The following is a 20,551-nucleotide window of genomic DNA, read 5'->3' on the forward strand; positions in this document are numbered from 1 at the left end:
TAGGGGGGGGGGGGGTTACAGGGGTTCCGGAACCCCCCCCCCCCCCCGGCTGTCAAAAAAAATTAAGAATACTAACTTTAAAAGAAATAATGAGTGGCTGCTGACACCAGCATGTTTAAAATCAAGGATAAGCCATAAATTGTTCATAAAATAGCTAAATCTCTTCAGCTTCTGGGGGGCTAAGCCCCCCAGACCCCCACGGGGCCTTGCCCTGGACTACAGGTTGTAACCCAGCCCCCCCCCCCTCTGGCTTAACTGCTCCGCCCCTGGAGTGTATATTCCTGTGAGTGTCTGTATGAGAGAGAGAGAGCGAAAGAAAAAACAACGAAAACAACATTTTTGTTACTGATTACAAATCATGATATGTATTTCAATGTGTGTATGAAAGAGAATTAAAAAAAAAAATTAAAAAGTGCAACAGTTGTCACTTTGTGTTGAATAAACAATAGATCCAGAGGAGCGAATTACTGTGTGGTTGTGTTTACTTTGACACGTGCTTTCTGTACCTGAAACTTTTACCGTGACCGTGATTTGCCACTGGTGTTCGTGATCGTGAAAACAAAAATCAAGGTAACTGTGATCGTGAAAGCTAAAATTTCCCTTCCCGTGATCGTGATGATACCCCCCCTTTGGGGCCCTCATAGACCTATATTCATATTGTTTTACGTCACGCATTGTCACCTTCAGAATTTCAGTGAACTCAGGCCCTCACTGATCAAGTCAAGATTCTGTTTGTTTGTTCCATATTCATGCTGTCTGTCTCTCTTTCCGTGAGTGTGTATCTGGGTTTATGAATTAATACGCTATACTTTATTTGTTCCAGACTGATCATTTTAGCAAACAAATTTGTATATTTGTACAGATTGATATGAATAGATATATCCATGAGAGTCCATCTGCGGAGTGGCTCGGGATCCGGCTCGCCGGATCTGGAGCCCCCAGGCTCGGGCACCGGCGTAACACGAAAAAGTTACTCCCACGAGATTTTTACTCCGGAGTAAAAATTTCGTACGAAACTTTTACTCCCTTTACGAAAAAATTACTCCCCCATAACACGAGAAAATTACTCCCCACGACAGGTGTGTTTCGAGTCAACATTTCGGTCAAAAATTTTACTCCCCTTGCGAATGAATAACGAATAATTGATTCCACCCCAACACGAGCTATTTAATTAACTGCCCACGCCAGGTGTACGAAACTTTTACTCCCTTGTCCCGTGTTAGTCTTGGTGTGGAAGGGGTGGGGGAGGGGTAGTGCGACATTTGTTTGCGCGAGATCACATACCTAATATTATTGGCATTATCCCTTTGCCTGCATCCCAATTTCAGGTTCAAGATTTTGACTGGAAGTAAAAAAGATGGGGAGTAAAAATTTCGTACAGGGAGTAATTTTTGTGTGCCTTGGGGAGTTCTTTTCTCGTACAAAAGGTGTACTCGGAGTAAGAATTTCGTACGAAATTTGTACTCCGGAGTCAAATTTTCGTGGAGTAAAAATGTCGTGTTACACCGGTCCTCCAGCCCCCCTGTGTACCGGAAGTTGAAGGCCGGTGTTGCAGTGTGGGCTGGCGTCGATTCAGGTTTGCAAAAACAGAGAAAACGTGCTGCATTTTGTATATCAGTCATCTGAATACTGCTGACTGCAAAATAAAAGAACGGTAAGTCGTAGAGAAAAGGTGTACTGTTCTGATCGATCTGAAAGACAGATAAACTCAAGCGACTAAGTAGTCCCTTTCTGAAAACACAGCAAATGAGTACAAGCATTCTTTTGTTGGAATCCGAGAACTGCCATTGTTTTCATCATGATACATGCTCTATTAGAGATAAAGATAAGATAAGATAAATTTGCAGATGTCTAAGGCCGCGAGGCCTATATCTGATCTTTTGATCAGTACTATTAACTTTCCTAACTTTGAGATGGCCTAGTGTAACGATCTTTTGATCGTGCCTTATTGTCTAGACTAAGACTTTCTTCCGGTGTCGTATATATTTGGCTGAGACTGAGAGTGGCTTTCGTGGCAAACACTGGGTGGCTAACCTTAGCACAATACATGTAGTCCTTGAACACATTGTCAATTCTGTTCTTGAAACTGTTGAATGACGGCGCCTCCACTGTTGACTTGTCCAGGACATTCCAAGTGTCTACAACTCTGTGAAGAAGTGCTGTCTCAAGCTGGTTTTACATGCGTTTTTCTTTAATTTGTAACAGTGTCCTCTAGTACCAGATTGCTGATTGAGTTCGAGAGGATTCTTGCAGTTATACACACCGTGCATGAACTTGTACACTTCTATCATATCACCTCTTACTCTTCTGTAACACATACTAGGTATCTTCATGACTTTGAGACGCTCCTCATACTCTAGGTCCTTCAAACCCGGTACACACTTTGTTGCTCTACGTAGCACACCCCCAATAAGCTTTTTGTCCTTTTCCAAGCGTGGACTCCAGGCACATTTTGCGAATTCCAGATGAGGCCTCACCAGAGCTATGAACAACATTCTCATTGATTCTTGGTCAAGGTACTCGTACGGCCTTCTCACAAGTCCTAGAATCTTATTTGCTTTATTTGCTTGGGTCTCTACATGCTTGGAGAATTTGAGTTCATTGTCTATATGCACACCAAGATCTCTTTCCACACTTGAACTACCCAGGTCCACTCTCCCATCACCTCCAGCCGTTTTCATACTATACACATGTTTCACGTTTTTCTGTCCCAACTGTAGCACCTGACATTTATCCGCATTAAATTTCATTTGCCATTTATCAGCCCATGCTGTGAGGTTATCCAGGTCACTTTGCAACTTCGCGAAGTCATCGACAGTGTCCACTGATCGGTAAATTTTCGTATTATCGGCGTACATGCTACATAGACTCTCCACTACTTCTGGGAGGTCGTTTATGAACACAACGAACAAAACTGGACCCAAAACACTGCCCTGAGGCACTCCGCTTGTCATTTCCACCCAGTCGGATAGGGTACCGTTTACTTTTACTCTTTGGCGACGGTCTTTTAAAAGCTGCCGATCCAATCATTGACCTCATCAGTGACACCATACGATTTGAGCTTTGCGAGGAGGCATGGTGTAGATTAAAATTAAATCAAATTTACTTTGGCGGCAATACCCTCTGCATCGCTGTAGTTATGCAAACATGATTCAAATCAGTGTCTTTTCACGAACTAACCGTCGTTATTTTTGTGTGTTTTAGTCAAATACAAATACACACTGTATACATGGTCAGTTAAGCCTGAGAAAATATGTCAGGAATAAATCGTTAACAAAATAGTTCCCGGTCAAATCGGTAACTTGCAATTGCACGGAGCTAAGAAATTATCATGTAACTGTAAAATACAGCAAGTGACAACATTATTGTGACCAAGCTGACTTTAATTAAAGAATCTTGATCGATCGATGATTGTCTTATTTCTTATCGGTTGCTTCTTTCTTGTTCAGAAAGCTCTCTCTCTCTCTCTCTCTCTCTCTCTCTCTCTCTCTCTCTCTCTCTCTCTCTCTCTCTCTCTCTCTCTCTCTCTCTCTCTCTCTCTCTTTCTCTGAGTCAGTTACACACACACACACACACACACACACACACATGAATTGAGATGAATTAACGAGGTACGGACCGACTGGATGACACTTTGAACAGCATCGTCGCAAGTATTCTTGTTTGAGAAGTTTTCGACTTTTGCGCTTGGACGAAGAAGAGAATCAATTGTTCAGTTGTCCTTCAAAACAAAATTAAGCCTGATGTTAATTAAACAACTGCACAATCAGATTGTTGAGCTTGTGTACAGTGTGTGTTTTCTCTGTTCTGGTAGAATACACGCATTTCGACGCTACACCTTTTACTGATTTAACGAGAGAAAAAAACAATCCTCACCTGCTCGCTTCCTTAGGAAATTTTAACATCCTGAAGCCTTTGGCATGTGAGTTTGAGCAATTGATGGCCAAAGACCATGCCCCGCTGTGTTTTCTTTTTGGTGCGGCCATGGTTGTGCTGCACGATATCGCTACTGCTGTGGAAAGCGAAAGTAGGGTTTTACATGTTTCCGCGTGGTGGCGCCACGGGGCTTCCTGTTTCAATTTTCAGCGCCAAATGAAGCGTCTTTGTTTACTCTACAGTCTCTGATAATGCCAGGACAAAGCTTAATATTTATGTGTGTCAACTGTAACGCAGGACACAGTACTATGCTTAATATTTTGTTCTTAAAAAGTGTTAAATGGCTCAAAATCACATTTTTATACATACATGCATTGTAAGCTAAGGATATATTGCTATTGCTCACATAGCTGAGACTGCTGGACTAAAAAAAATGACATAACCACTGTGTCTTCCGTTACGATTGACACATAACAAGTCAAAATTTTCTTCTCACAAACGGAAAAATAGTTTCAGAGCAAAAGTTTAAGAAGCTATGTTGTATTTATGGCATTGTAAATGTTTTGGTATCCAGACTTAGTTGGATTTCTATTCTGATTACTAAGATACTCATATTTATGTGTCACTCGTAACGAGACATGACATTTTGTTTCAAAGCATATTGTTCACTTATTTAAAAAAAAAAGATGTAATTTTTGACAACATTAGTAATAAGTAACTCATACTTATTGTTTGAATACAAAATGAGCCAGGAGAAACATACACAGGATGAGTTTTCAAATTTTGTGTGTCAACTGTAACATGTCCCGGAAGACATTAAAAATGTCCCGAACAATGAATAACTGCTGTGACAAGACATCAAGACACCATATAGAAATCTTTCTCAATTATCATTAAGAATACCAACCACAGGAACTGTGCAAAAGGGGAAGCAAGACACATGCTGCTTTGGGTGATTTTTAGACTTTAGTGTGTCAATCGTAATGGCCTGCTGAAGACACAGTATGTCAATCGTAACGGTTCTGTAAAGAGGACACAGTACAAATATTTTATTTTGTAGCCTAAAATAACTACATATGCCCTTCAACTAAGTTTTGTTCAGGCAGGTGTGAATAAAAGCTATCAGGTGTGTAATTCAAAAGAGAGGAAACAAATTGTGAATTTTATAAGGAAATGGTCAATCGTAGCGAAAAGACACAGTAATTATAAAATATTTGAAATTTCAAAAATAAGAGTGTAGAAATGACATCTGAGTTTTTCTTTTGTCATGAGGCTTCAATGTAAAGGCTCTTTTCTTGATGTTAATGTACTGAAAGCTATCAAATATATAATTAAATAAGAAAATTGCAGTCTTAAATTTGAGAAATTTAGGACATGAACCGTTACAGTTGACACTGTATTCTGTATTCTGTATAAGGTTCGACTGTGTATGGTTCTTGTCCCTTTCGTTTTCAGCATAGATAATGACTTGTCACTAAGGTGTGTAGTGAAGTTTATCAGGTGCATTTTGCTGACATTGCATGCTCAAACAAATCCTGGCTGCACTGGCAGCCAAGGGATTCTGCCGATTGGTTAACAAAGTTGCAGTTGACTTGCTCTCTAAACTACTGAAGTTGTACCCATTCCTAAGAGTAAGAATGATGAAATTTAGGTGGATAAAATTGAAAATGGCAAGTTTAGGTGAATTTGTTCTCAGTTTCTGAAGGACTGAAGTGAAAGTGAAACATGTACAAGTCTACAACTTTCACTTTAGCTCACAGGTGAATTAATACACTTAAATTCATTCTCTTTTGAAGCCCACAGTAATTTGGGCACTTCTGTCCCATCCATTATGACATGTATACGACTACGTGTTAGCATGCCTTTTACAAAAGTTCAACTTTCTCTTTCCTTTTCCCCAGCAGCAAAAGACACAACCACAAGACTGACATTTGACAATTACCCAGACCACAGCCATGGTTTATAAATACCAGCGTCGTGGAAAACGGGCAGGAGCCAAGCTGAAAGCAAAGCAAGCAGAGAAAAATGGCGCAGCAGGAACATCCGCTGATGGAGAAAATCTGACAGGGAAGGCCGTCAAAACAGACGAAGCAACATCGTCTGAGTTAGACACAACACAGGATCTGGATGATAGCAACATGGAAGAGGATGCCAGGGAGGGCCAGAAAGAGGATGGCAAGGAGAATGGAGGCAAGAAGGAGGATGCGGGGTCAGACAAAAGAATTGTGCCCCTCATGGATGTGGATGTCCCTCGAATCACCATCAATGAGATACCACTGTTCAGCTTGGAGAAGATGCGAGGTAAAACTTAGCATGGGAACTTCAAGAACTGTTCATTGGTAATGTTATTCAGGGTGCAGTTTAGGAACGTGCCATTGGCGCTTAAAAGCTGAAAATGACCCAAAAGAATTACATTCAGGGGATCAAAGGGCGCGTCAAGATTGCTTACCACTGCGCAACCCTATGCATATTTTACAGTGTTTGAACTTGGAACGAGAAATGCAAAAGTGCGCACCAAACAGAGCACATGCACACACACACATCTTCTGCATTCGTGGGCTGAAACTCCCACGTACACTCGTGTTTTTTGCAAGAATGGAATTTTACGTGTATGACCGTTTTTTACCCCGCCATTTAGGCAGCCATACGCCGTTTTCGGAGGACACACACACATTATTAGTAACATGATACTATATTATATATATGCAAATCCTGAGCTAATTTTCCTTCAAGTTGCACCATTTTGCTTCTTTGATCTTTTTTGGTTTTAAGCGTTTTATTGTCAGAATTCCCTAATTTTAAGACCTTGCTGTTTCAGATTTTCTTGTTATAACCTCTGTAAATTCACCTTCCTTTTAACTTATTTAAGACTATGGTTTCTCAGATTTGTGGAGATCTTGTTTTTAGTTTGACAAAGGAGGGGCTCAATTGTTTCCAGCAGTGACAGTTGATAAGATTTTCTATCATCGCCTATTTCAGGTCAGTGGAAATGGTCAATCCGTGTTTTCCCGGTCTCCCCCGAAGATCTCATGAGTGGTGGACTGATGGCCATGCCCAAGGTCCAGGACTCGCACTACTTCTTGCCTGGCCGTGCTCACCTCAACAAAGGGTAAGGTCGCAGCACAGGATTGTTTAATTGGGAAGAGAAAATATACATGATATACATGTAGTTTGTGTTGTTATTGATTTTTAACACAAATTGTATCTTTTGTTATTGTTGAAGGGCTTCACTTTATCATATGATCATAAAATGCATGTTTGGTACATGTATGTTTCTGAATCGTGTTGTTAGTGGGCAGTTAATGACAACTATTTCCAGAAAGCATGATTCATATTTCTGTGGGTTTTTTGTTTCTTTGTCTGTTCTTTGTTTAATTTTTGTTTCTTTGTCCTTTTTGGGGAAAGGGGGTGGGGTAGCATGGTTGAAGTCTCCAGAAAAAAGGGTTTGTTTGACAAGGTAAAGAAGATCATCTCCCTGCCTTGTTCCACTTCGACTTTTTCTGAAGACAGTTTGTCATGACATCCAAAATGGTTTTTATCTTTGATGTGCAGCCTGGTTTTGTTTGTTTGTTATTTGTTAAGCTTTATTTGTTGTTGTTTGTTGTTTTTTCCTTTGTTTTGAGTTGTGTGAGGGTTTTTTTCCTGTGTTTTTTCCTGTGCATATAATTTACAATATAAATCATAAGTTATTATCAATATCTCTTTGTTTGTTTTTTTTGTACAGGCAACTTGAGTTGTGTGCCCAGAACACCAACGATGCAATTGTGACCATGCTGCGCATTCTGCGCACCCCGTTCTACCAACGCATTATCACCATAGAGCTGACCCGACGACAAGGACGCAGGCATGCATGGGTCAAGAGAGATCACTCGATCAACGAAGCTGGCGACGCAAAACCAGCGCAGACTTCGGAAGACAAACCTGTAGAATCTTCAGAGCCCAAAGCTGAGGAGTCCAAGTCAGCAGAAGGGGAGGAAGGTGGAGAAGTGAAAGCAGATGCAGAGAAGGATGCAGTGAAGGAAGGAGAAGAGAAGGATGCACAGAAGGAAGAAGAGAAAGATGCACAGAAGGAAGGAGAGAAAGATGCACAGAAGGAAGGAGAGAAAGATGCACAGAAGGAAGGAGAGAAAGATGCACAGAAGGAAGGAGAGAAAGATGCACAGAAGGAAGGAGAGCAGATGGAGGAGGATGAGGAGGAAGAAGAGATGGAGGGGGAGGAAGGGTCAGTTTCTCCGGCTAAACCTGCTGCTAAGGGTGACTCCAATGGTGAACCTGTTCTGATGCAGGACAGAGAGAAAGGTAAGTGTGTTATGGCAGAGCTTAGTAGGGGATTGGCCACTATCCAGCACTGTTACAGTAAAACATAAACAGAAAACTCTCAGGCAAACCTACTGGAGCAGAGTTTTAGTGTTTGAATACATATATTTCTCAAGAATGTCAACTGGCCATTCAGATCAAAGATTCAAACTTTCTGGAAACTAGCACCAGCAGTTTTTATAGTTAGTTTAATTTTGTTATACATGTACATTTCTCTCTGTTACTAGTGTTAGTCATACTCATAGAAACTTAGCACTGGACACATTCTTCGAATCCTTTTGGTTATAAATATTCTGTCCTTGTTTCTTTAAAGGTTAATGTAGCAAACCATTTTGACTTGCAGTTACATTTATGGGCAACCTGAGCCGGGTGCAAAGAATTAAATTTGTGTTATAAAAAATGATATATATATAGACTTTTTTTTGTCTGTTTGGTTTTTACTTTTTGAGAAATTTAGTACTAGAGACGTTCTTCCATTTCTTGTGGTTATATTTTGTCATTTTTCCCCTAATAATGTAAACCACCTTGTCTTGCAGCTACATTTATGGTCAACCTTGGCAGAGTACAGAGAATCAAGTTTACCAAAAAAGTGAAGGGTAAGGTTTTCAGGAATGCACCATTGATTTCGTCTGAGCAGCGCATCGCAGCGGTGACCTTTTACTCCAGTAGTACTGTAGTAAAAAAAAAAAAAATTTAAATGTACACTGAAAGAAAATGTAAGAAAGTTCCACTTGTATTCAACGAGAATAAAGGCCACTTAAGTGACTGAGCATCAGCTATTTCTTTCCTCCAACCCAACCTCCCCTCCCCGTCAAAACAAATTCAAGCTTTCCAGTGATTAAAATGTCAACGTGAGTTTAGTGTAAGTTCAATGTGATTACAATTTCAATAGGAGTTGGGTGTCGGTTCAATTAGACAAAACATTTGTCATGTTTCAAATCGGATGAGGGCAGTTTTTGGAACAAAAAAAGAATACTATTATGTTGTCGACTGCTTGTAAAATTAAGAAAGAAGAGTAAAACACTGGTATAAGGGGTCAAATAAGGAGAGGTAAGTGTGAGTGAAAGAGAGGGAAACGGCAAGGGGAAATAGAGTCTTGGAAAATTTGTACCGGAAGGGAGCTTCTTTGATAATTTAAATAATCACGATAACAGTAAAGGTGTTTATATGGCGCAAATCCTAATACAGTTCTAAGTGCCTTACAGTACTGACAAAATTTAGATAATCAGTGATAAAAGTATCAAGTGAAGTTGAAGTCGGTTTTTTCTGTTTGTACTTAGAAAAGTGTTGGTGGCTCAGTCCCAACTGTCATTCCATCAACGGGGTTGTAATATTGGGAGAGAGAGAAAAACTCTCACATGTCGTGTTAAAGTGATTTCTTTCTCAGATAATAAAATCTGGCGCCACTGTTAAGTTTCATCATGATTTGGTGATTCTTAAGTATGGCCTGCCCAGTCAATGAAAACCGCCTATGTGGTGGCACTTATGTCATATTTGGAATGTTCACTCATGCCTTACATAATTTTCTGTTTGCCTGTTGGATGTTTTAGCCTGTACCCTGGAAAACTGCTGCAAATGTACACGTGATGCCATAGCCATGGCCTCTTCTTTAAGAGGCCGGCAGCTCATGACACACAGTGCCACTTGCCTACCACCCTGGCTGTCGGTGTGACCTTGGGAGGTCACGACCTTCAATTGAGGTCATGACCTTGAGAGCCAGGCGTGTGCACGTTGGCGGTGGATGTGAGCTGGGCAGCTTTGTGTTCCAGGGGATGTGAGCAGAAGGTGTGTGTACGTGGGCACTTTGCCCAGAAGTACCTCTGAGGAGATGTTGAAGTGTATTTTCCCCATGGCAAACGGCATTTTCATGAGATCCGCTGAAGATAAAAGGATGCGGTGAGTATGCTTAAACAACTCGGGCTGTTGAGCTTTGATCTCACGCCTTTGTCCCCCCCTCCCCCCCCCCCCCCCCCCCCCCCCCCCCCCCCTCTTTGTGGTTTCGCCTCGTACCCAGTTCTTACATTTTTAAGCAAGGGATACAGTGCCCGTGTTCAGAAGAAAGTCAAAGGGCTGGAGCATTGCCTCCAGAGGGCATTCTGAGGGCAACCTTGCTTGAAAGATATGAGAACTGAGCTTTGCAGACTTACTTGTCTGCAGGGGTTTGGTGAGTGAGTCTGAACTGGTCGTGAAGCTTTGTATTTGCAGTCCTTACCAAAGATAGCTGAATTCATGCACTGTGTGTTAAAATCGTGCGCAGCTTTTGCCATGGGAAAGCGCAAAAGTCACAGTTACAAGCAAGACATACAGAGCTGTAGGATAACTTTTCTCATTGCCTATTTCGTTCCCTCTGGCCCTCCCCTCTGCCTGCCCACATTCCCACATAGTCCCACCCCCACACATCCCCCCCCCCCCCCCCCCCCCCCCCCATCATATGAACCTCACAACAGGAAGGTTTTTCTTCCACCTAGTTTAAAGCAAGGGGTCCAGTAATATCGTAATTTTTTTTTAAAGTTTTGAGCAGTACTTGCGGATTGTACAGTGCTGCCTGCAAGCAAGATGCCCAAAGATTTTGGTTGTCACGCTTATTTGTTATGCACCTTTTTGGGGGCTTACTCTCGACTATGTAATCAAGGTGAAGATAGGAGTTTATGATGCACGTGTCATGGTCCATTGGATCAGAACTGGTGTGCTAGACATGATGGTGGCGTACGTGGAGTGCACAATATCACGCCTACTGCTGTTTCCTGACAAAATGATGTGGCTGCCCTAAGGTGCAAGAAAGTACACTGTCAACTGTCTTCTACTGTGGTTTCCTGAAGACAGAATGTACGGTGGAAGAATGTAATCTGTCAAATATGTGCACACAAATGAATGACAGAAAGACACTGCGTGTCTCTTGACGTTGCTTCTAAATTTAACACTAGTTTCAGTGCATGTTGAAGTGACTGCCCATCCAGCAAAGATATGACAGTCTTGTGCATCACGGCCCTATTTGGAACAATAGAACTTGAAGAGCACATTACCCTCGAAGACGGCATCACGCTGCCCATGTGGCAGGGTAAAAAAAGCGGTGTTGCACACAAAAGCTCAGAAATCAAAAGAAGGAGAGTACAGTGACTGTGTGTGCATAGCGCATGTGAATCAGCATGAGAGAGGTGATGCCTGTGCTGTGCTGTAAGCCTGTGAACAAAGGAAAGTAGACAGTCTTCACTTCATTCACATTGTCGTCGGACACAGGCAAGTGGTCTAGCAAGATGCAAAGATCATACATGCTCAGCTGAACTGGATTTCATTCTTATTGGTTGCTGTTGAGCTAACCCACGCTTGACACTCATAGGGCCACATGGTTCAGAGAAGGTGACTGTGTCATTGACAGAAACATGTGTACAACTGTTTTCAACCACTCCGCCATATAGGCAGCCGTACATTGTCATTAGAGGATATTTTCATCTGAACTCAGTTAACGCACATCCAGTCTGACAACTATGGCTATTCAGTCAGTGAAGTGCCCCATGCTGATTGATTAAGATGCCATCATGTTGTGAACTATAACGCGGCATTGCTGATGAATGCATCATTGAGCACTATGATGCTTCTGCTTGTATCACATGTAAATCATTTTTTGGAATTGGCTGTGCAGTTAAGCCACTCTCTACTCGACAAGAAGTTTGGACTCTTCAAAACATACCTAAATTTAAGAACAAAGGGACGATCTGACAGGCTGCAAGGCCTAGGCTATATGCCCGTCCCTGTTAGTGTTACATTTACTACTGCTACTACTGTTCAATTCAGTGGTTGAAATAAATGGGAAACATGTGGAATTGGCTGGAGTATTAGCTGTGCAGTTAAACCACTGTCTACCTGGCAAGAAATGTGGACTGCTGAGTCTGCTCGGTTCAGTGGTTTGACTGGGATAATCATGGGGAGGACATATGATATGAAGCAGCTACAACCGTTCCCCAGTGCTATGTTTTGTGCCAACTCCAGGATTTGTTTCCATGTTGAGGCCCGTCCACTCTGTTACTGTCATATCAACAGTCCTGTTTGCGGTCCTCCCGACCCAACCACAGTTATCGCTAGGATATTTGCCATGTTGAGGCTAGTCCAGTTTTTCATATTGGCAGCCCAGTTTGGCGCCCAAACCCCACCTCCCACCCCAGCCCATGCCCTGTCTGCAACTACATGTATCTCCAAGTCCGAGGTGCCTTGGGCAGTGGAGACTGGCATTGTGACTGTTACCTGAGTACAGCAGCATTATACTTCACCTTCAAGACTGACAAGAATGATTTTGAAAATGTTTGTCACTTCGCCTCAAGCTAAGGACCTACATACCACCTTTCCACTAACACAAAGAAACTGATCCTGTTGTTATCATCATCAGTCCCCTGACTGGGGCAGTCGTCGGGGGGGACATGAGGGCTGAGGAGGCCTGTTACTATGGCTTCTTGAAACGTTACATGCAGAGTGCGTGCCACTCTGCTGGAAGTTGGGAGCCGGTCTGATGTGTAGCCAGTGATCTTGGCAAAAGTGGATGTTGAATTTGAGCTGCAAAGAATTTGCTGTGTGAAGAAAACTTGCATACGAGTCTGTGATGTCATAGCAATGCACAATGCACTTTCATGCAGCAGCTACGCCAAAACCATGACATGCATCGGCACTTTTTGGAGACATTTTACAGTAATGAGCTGAAATTTCAACAGGCACGTCTGCCTCTTGTTCTTAAACAGAAAAAGGTGGGGTGGGTGTTTTGACATCGTAGGAAGTGATATTGTGAATTTCTTGCATGGATTATGAGGAATATAGGTGTGTATCGGATGCGTTTACTTAGGTGACCGTAGAATTGAACTGCTTGGTAAAAATAAAAAAAGTAGTACAGTGTAGTATTATTGACTATAAAGCCAAGGGGGATATTATCTTATGGTATATGCCTCAATATAAGGGATGGGCACAGGATGAGGAAGTTTGTGCATTGTTGTACAGGGGCTTCTTGTTGGAAAAGGAGCGTCTGATAGATTTCTTGAAACATGTTACAGTGCAACTTTAAATGTGTAAAAGAGCTTAAGTGTGTGTATGTGGGAGATAGAGGTGTGTACATACGTAAGGGCAGAGAGAAAAAGGCTGTTGTGAGAAAGAAAGAAAAAGGTGCTTGGGTTTGAGGTTTTACTTTTAGACCAAAGGATAGAAAATGTCAATAACTCTTTGCTTGCTGATGGAAATGCAGCCATATCAACCATGGTGAACAATGGATGTGTTCATAATACCGGCTGTCTTAAACTTCTTTAAAACATGCTTGTCTTATAAACTGATTCCCTTAAAAAATTGAGTGAAATAAGTTTTATTTGTCTGTAGTTAATTGTTGTGTTTTATTTTGTTTTTGTGTGTGTTGCTTTTCATTTCTGATCTAAAAATATTCACCTAGCTGACTTCTGCTATGTGAATACAGCTATCATTAAATTAAAAAAATAATGTTGTACACACTTACGTTTATTTATTTTTTATACATGTACTGTTCTTGATTCTTGTACGAATATGTGCCAACTCAGCAATGAATATTGCTCTGAGGACATAGATTTTCTCAGACTGTTGATATTAGCAGCAGTTTGTTTGGTAATTGTGTTTTCTTTTTACTCAGAATTGAGTTTTGAACAACAACACTTGTCATCATTTTCCTGAGTTTTCATTCACAAACACCTGGGAAATAAATCTCATGTTCCCCATGCAATAACTCGACGTGGTGAATGGGTTTGAGCTTTCAGGTTAAACGTGGATTGTCAAAGTAAAAGCCAATCAGGCTGATTGTTTGATGTGTGGAACCATCGCGGCTTTGGATTTGTGTTTCCTATGACAACGATTGTAAGCATTCACTCTGAAAGACCCAATCAATGTTGATAATTACCGCGGCGACTCATGGTCAATTTGCAACTTATCTCTGTAATCGCAAAATCCACAACGAAAAGTCAAACACTTAAAAGAAAAGAAATATGCTCAACACTTACTGAACTCACAGGTATGATCGCAGCTCTGTACATTTTCAGACTGGAAGAAAAGCGTCAACAAGCTACGTTTGACGTCACATACAAGGTTGACGTGTTATCTCGTGCTACTGTGATGATGCTTTGTGGCCCGGAGTTGGATTCTAAAAATTCGTCTCCCTGTGGGTTATTGTGCATTTTGTTGCACAACCAAAATGATGACAAAAACGATGTTTGGTGGCTTGTTGTCAGACCAGCATTTTGTTGTTGGTCCTCGGGGAGCATATCGCCTTTTGTCTCATATTTATCAACCGCGGCCTTCGGCCTTGGTCGATAAAGATGAAACAAAAGACGATATGGTCCCCTTGGACCAACAAAAAAGCTGGTCTGTCAACAAGCCACCAAACATCTTATAATGTTCAAGAGGTTGTACCTGATTGCGTTCTACAGTCTGAACTGAGTTTTACATTTGAGAAATTTGTTATTTAACTTTTTAGACTCACCTGAGTAGTCAGTGAGTCATAGGAATCGGCAGTGCTGACATTTTCCAGAACATGTGATTAGCATTTCGTAGATCACTTTTCTGTTCGTGTGTGCGCATTTGTGTGTGATAGATGGAGGGGGGGACTTAAAGAACCAAAAAGCTACGTGATTGTAATGTAGACGGTGTTTGAACTATCCCCTTATTGCTTTTCAGACACGTCTTCCTGGAGACATGCAATCACTACAACGCCCTAGGGTTTCTGTCTTCATACCCTGCCATCAAGGTCAATGATGAAATGTTGCAGCTTTCAGTCAAAGACAGTGATCTCCAGGGTAAGTTGTCTGTGTGTGTTGTGTTGTGTTGTGTGTGTTTTTTGCTGAATGTATCTCTTTGATGTGAAGCAGAGTGGCAGGTTCTCTTAAAGGGTTAAACTGTGCAACACCAAGGGCAAAATTACATGGACAGGACAGTACAGTAGTATAGTACAAATGAACCTGCCCATGCAACCTCCTCTTGAGAGCAGCCAACTCAAACTTTTGGTCGAGGTAATAGACAAATGGATAACAGAGAGTGATCTTTCATGGGAGATGTCATCTTATGAGAAGGGCTTGGCATGGCAGCTGTAACTGTATGATTATTGGGTGGTGTTGGGCCCATTCATATTGGTCGGGTTGGGGGCGTTGGTCCTCAGAAATGAAAGAGATAGTGAAAAATAGGTTAAAAATGTAAACTGCGTTGCTTTTTGTGTGTTCACCAGCTGTATTCCTCCTGCAAAAGCTAATTGAACAAGACCTCCAGTCCGGAGGGTCATTAACCTGTCGATTTGTGAAGCAAGATAGTGGCTTTCTTCATTTCTCGTAGTGATTTTCTTCATTTCTCTTTCAGTATTGCTAGTCTAGCTAAAAGAAGAGAATGATTTGTCCTGCAGGCAAAAAAAAATAAAAAAAGCAACAATGGGTAGACTTCTTGAAGTGAATCTCATGCACAGGACTGTCAATTCCAGAGATCACTGAGAAATGAAAGCTTGTTTTTGTGTCCTTTTTGCAGTCTTGAGGAAAGAAGAACAGAAGAAAGCAGAAGCACAAAAGAAGGAAGCAGCCGTAAAGAAGGAAGCAGGAGAGAAGAAGGAAGCAGTGGAGGAGAAAAAGGAAGGGGCCGAGAAGGACGAGATCACTGCTAAAGAAGAAGCAGAGGAGAAGAAAGAAGATGACAAAGGAGATGCCGAGTCAAAACCAGAAGAAGGGAAAGAGGAGAAGATGGAGGAGGGAGCAGAAGAAAAGGAACCCTCGGAGAAGGAGGAGACGGAGAAGAAAGAGAAGGAGAAACAGGCCCGGGTCCTGACCAAAGAGGAGAAGCAACGTCGGACGGAGAACAACCGCAATAAGAAGAAGCGTAAGCGAAGCCTGATGGATGAGATCCAGCGCGAGTGGACCATCAAACGTCCCCGAGGCGACAACAGCCTGATGGGACCGCCTCCGGCCCGGCAAGGCCACATGTTGAGCGGACCTCCTCGAAATCGCGGGCGTGGCGGCTTGCTGCCCGGCCCCTTCAACAGAGGGCCAGGTCCTCGGGGTCCTGGGCTCGGAATGCCAGCTCCAGTTTTCCAGATCCAAGACAAGATCGCGGGCCTGATGCAGCTGCAGAACCAACTGGAGATGACCATCCACAACCAGATGAACTTCATTGAGCACACGGATGTGGCCAGGCAGCAGGCAGAGTTGAGGATGAGGATTCTGGGAAGCCAGGGGACGGGGCTAGAGGGAGGAGGGGCTGGGGTAGGACTGATGGGAAGAGGAGGAGGGATGGGAGCAAGAAGTCCCGGGAGGTTTTCTGACAACAGAGGCAGGAGCCCGGGTCGCGGCGGCAACAAGGCAGGAGGAGACCGGCGAAACTCATTCAGAGGGGATGCCAAGGGGAAGGCTTTTGTTCGCAGAGACAGCCAACCAGGTGGGGATGCTAACGCCAAGAAGGGGGGCGGAAAGGGAGGCTCTTTCAGAGGGCGCAAGAATTCAGGCGGGGGAGGAGGTACGGGTGCTTTTGGCGGCGGTGGTAACAGTAATAAACAGTTTGCCAGTGGGAGGGGCCGTTTCAGTGGAGGCAGTGACTTTGGGGGCAGCGGAGGGGGTGGAGGTGGCAACAAGAATGGAGGCAGATTCGGCAGTAACTCAGGCGGCAGGTTCAAAAACAACAGCGGAAGCAGGTTTAGCGACTTCAACCGTGATGGAGACACGGGCCTGGGAGGCGGGGGCATGAGCAGTAGCTTTGGAGGAGGAGGGGGCGGGGCTAACTATGGAGGCTCCGGAAGCAACTTCAGGAGTAACAGCTTCAGCAGTGGGGGTGGTCTCAGCAACACATGGGGGTCTGGTGCCGGCAGCGGGCTAGGAGGAAGCAGTTTGGGTGGAGCAGGGGGTAGCTTCAGCCCAGGTAATTACACCGCAGCAACAGCTACCGGAAATTACTCTTCCCCCAGCAGTACCTCCCTCGCTTCAAACAACTACGGAAACCTTGCCTCTGGCACCGGGGGTTACAGCGCTGGCAACCTGTCTAGCGGTACTGGCTACGGTTCCAGCATCTTTAATATGAGTGGTGGTGGCGGCGGCTATGGTGGCAGCGGAGGCCTGACTGGCCCCGGCAGCTTCAGCGGCAGTGGGACCGGCTATACTGGAGAGAACACCTATGGTGCCACTGACTATGGGACCAGCGGTCAATCTTGGAACTCATCTTACAGGTAAGGGACGTGTGAAGATGGCTTAGGACATGCATGTATATTTTCTGGAGGTTATTTCTATTTGAAATTCAACAGGAGAACAAGAAAGGTTAGTTTGAGGGTTATATTTTGCACATTTCAAAAATGTCCGGCTCTCTAGTTGTCACTGTCAGTCCATCACAAACTGAAAGAGTAGTAAAATGTGTGATTCCATGTAATGCACATGGTTTAAATAACTTGGCTTTCACTGAAAATAGATCAGGAGTCGTTTTAAATCAAACCTCCTGGCTCACTCTTGTCAGCTTGGTTGCTTGCTTTTGAATATTTTGTAGCATGATTACTTCTGACTTATTGTGTCTGCATGTGACACTGACAGACAGAGAGACAGAAATTGTCTGTGTGTTTAAGTGGACACGGATAAAAATCATTGCAGAGGTGGATGGAACTAAATATGCTCCAAATATTTTGCAGCGACAATCAAACCATGGGTTCCTCTGTCAACACCTACAGCAACTTGCAGGGTGCATACTCTTCAGGCAACTACAACAGATACTGAACCCAACGACAACAGACGCTGAAACAGACTGCAACAGATACATAGGACTTTCATTGGACCAGTCATATTGTTTCAGTGTTTTTGAAAGTGTCATTATTTTAGCTTGACCTTGGAAGTTAAATAGGGTTTAATTACTTGTCAATATTACTTTTATCATTGTCAAGTTTGTGTTTCTCTTGTTTCTCTCTGAAAGAGAAGCAGTAGTTTGTGCTTGCGTTAGTAATCGTTTTGTTCATTCTCTGCAATGTGCAACAGTCACATTGTAAATAATTTGCCATTTTTCAGTGTAAGTAGCTAATTCCAAGAGAAGATACGTTCCTGACTGACATAGCATCTGTAATAGAATAATACCGCCAATAACTCTGTAAAATTTTGTTGTGGCTTTGGAAGACGTGTATGCCTTGAAAGTGAGGAAAGCTGAGTAAAAGTGGTATGTGAAGGTCTATGGAAAAAACCAAGAGACACAACATTCACGCCACAGTAAAGAATGTGCTCCGATCTGCATATCTTCTATAGAAGAGGATGTTTATGCAGTGTCCACTTCATTTAAAAACCCTGACAGTGGTACTGTACTTCTTTAGAAGAAGAAAATTCTTCTATGGTGTGCTGTTTGGTTTGTCATTGTGTTACTGTCTTTGTGTTTTGCTCTTGTTGTCCCATGGGGGTGTGGGGCAATGATTTTACATGGGTTATTTGGGAGAAGGTGACGAGTAGGTTTTGTGGGTGTTTTCTGTGGTGCTTTTCAGAGTTGACTACATTGAAGAGACTTCGTTTTTATGTATTCCCCAGGCCTTACCCCATCTCAACCCTGCGTGTATTATACATTTCAGTGGGATACAAAAAAAGCATCAAAACAGCTCACTTTTTATTATAAATTGTAGAGTTTGAGTTGTTGCTAAGCAATGTTATGTTTCTTTATTTTCTGTCACTGATGAAAAGTAGACCATACCTGTAGCATTTGTAGGTAGGTAGGTACACGTCTTAAGATAGGCATCACTTTGTTTAGAGAAGGCTTGAACTAATTTCAAAGAGAAAAGAAAGCTATGTCTACATTTTTGCCTTCTGCCTTGTTGTATTGCTCTTTATAACTTCTAGATAAAACTGTCAAAAGTTATGCTAGGTCAATAAAGATTTTTAATGTTTTGTCCTCAAGAGTCCAGAACGGTCTCCTTTGGATGAATGCGAGAGTCAGATTTGAGTGTTCTTTTATTAGTGCAAATATCAGTGTTTGTGTTTGTATAGTGCCTTTGTGATTCCAGTTGTCGGCCACAGAGAAAGTACATACATTTTTCTGCTGGTTTACTTCAGAACAGCTGATCTCTCTCTCTCTCTCTCTCTCTCTCTCTCTCTCCTCTCTCTCTCTTTCTCTCTCTCTCTCAAACGCATTGAAGAACACGAGCACATCCCTCAACACAGACACACACACTCACAAATACAAGCACATTGCAAGTTCATTAGAAACAATGAATGATGCACATATTTTATTTTTTATTTGCCAAGCACATCATTGTGGGGCTTTTATTTTTTAATCAAAAATCTGTGTAATGAAATGGATTATATTGAACACTTCTTTTGGAAATGTAGCAAAATGAAATTGTTTTGGGAAAATGTTAGTATCTAGATGTATATATTTGTTAACACCGGAGAAAATATATTAACAGAAACAGATGTATTGTTTGGTTATTCTCCAGAAGTGCAAACCCCTATAAACCAAATTATTAACCATATTTTGCTCATTTCAAAGATGCACGTAATATTGCCTTTCAGGAACATACGCATTATGGTAATAGTACGTCTTCAATCCTTCGCTAATAAGCAATCGGGACGCTTGATCTAAGTAAAAGTGGAGCTTCAGAGTAGACTGCACTTGACTTGTTATTATCATAGACCTATATTAGGTCCCTGTTATTATGTTTCTCTTATTAAACGGCTTCCCCCAAAGCTCTTTTGTCTGATCACGAAGTCTCGGTGATAACAGCCCAACGACCACAAGTGATATACTGTACTGCATATCGATAATCGTTCAATTAACATTCAACTGGGTTAAGATGTGAAAAGCTTGTGACAATCAAATCTTCGTGATCCAGTAAGTTGGGCTGCACTATTGGTGAAGAGAATATATACATACACATAAAGGTTAAAAACGAATACATCTTTCACTGTGATCACTCTTTCAAGAACCCAAATCACAGATACCGAGGCATGAATGAATATATTAAAATGAATTCCCGATAATTATCACGAACTATCCCCCCGCAGGTTAGGGGGAAGAATTTACCCGATGCTCCCCAGCATGTCGTAAGAGGCGACTAACGGATTCTGTTTCTCTTTTTACCCTTGTTAAGTGTTTCTTGTATAGAATATAGTCAATTTTTGTACAGATTTTAGTCAAGCAGTATTGTAAGAAATGTTAAGTCCTTTGTACTGGAAACTTGCATTCTCCCAGTCAGGTAATATATTGTACTACGTTGCAAGTCCCTGGAGCAATTTTTTGATAGTGCTTTTGTGAACAAGAAACAATTGACAAGTGGCTCTATCCCATCTTCCCCCTTTCCCCGTCGCGATATAACCTTCGTGGTTGAAAACGACGTTCAACACCAAATAAAGAAAGAAAGACAGATACCGAGGCATGAATGAAT

At 42.3% G+C, this 20,551-nt stretch overlaps 2 protein-coding genes across 3 annotated transcripts; one reads left to right on the forward strand and one right to left on the reverse strand.

Moving 5' to 3' along the window:
• The first annotated feature begins 1,540 nt into the window (after positions 1-1,540).
• LOC138958876 (uncharacterized) lies at positions 1,541-19,059 on the forward strand. Of its 2 annotated transcripts, none has more exons than XM_070330187.1 (9): positions 1,541-1,654; positions 5,778-6,177; positions 6,856-6,985; positions 7,601-8,175; positions 8,730-8,789; positions 9,963-10,089; positions 14,863-14,981; positions 15,697-17,377; positions 17,828-19,059. In XM_070330187.1, the coding sequence occupies exons 2-9, from the start codon at positions 5,832-5,834 to the stop codon at positions 17,910-17,912; spliced, it is 3,123 nt and encodes a 1,040-aa protein (XP_070186288.1). In that variant the 5' UTR covers positions 1,541-1,654; positions 5,778-5,831; the 3' UTR covers positions 17,913-19,059. The 2 variants fall into 2 exon arrangements, with proteins under 2 accessions (XP_070186288.1, XP_070186290.1); XM_070330189.1 differs by having other exon boundaries at positions 5,781-6,177.
• LOC138952820 (uncharacterized) lies at positions 2,139-2,681 on the reverse strand. Its single transcript, XM_070324560.1, has one exon. It carries the CDS (start codon positions 2,679-2,681, stop codon positions 2,139-2,141), a length of 543 nt encoding a protein of 180 aa, XP_070180661.1.
• Positions 19,060-20,551: the final 1,492 nt, after the last annotated feature.

This window comes from Littorina saxatilis, linkage group LG2 (genome assembly GCF_037325665.1).
Source record: "Littorina saxatilis isolate snail1 linkage group LG2, US_GU_Lsax_2.0, whole genome shotgun sequence".
Lineage (NCBI taxonomy): Eukaryota > Metazoa > Mollusca > Gastropoda > Littorinimorpha > Littorinidae > Littorina > Littorina saxatilis.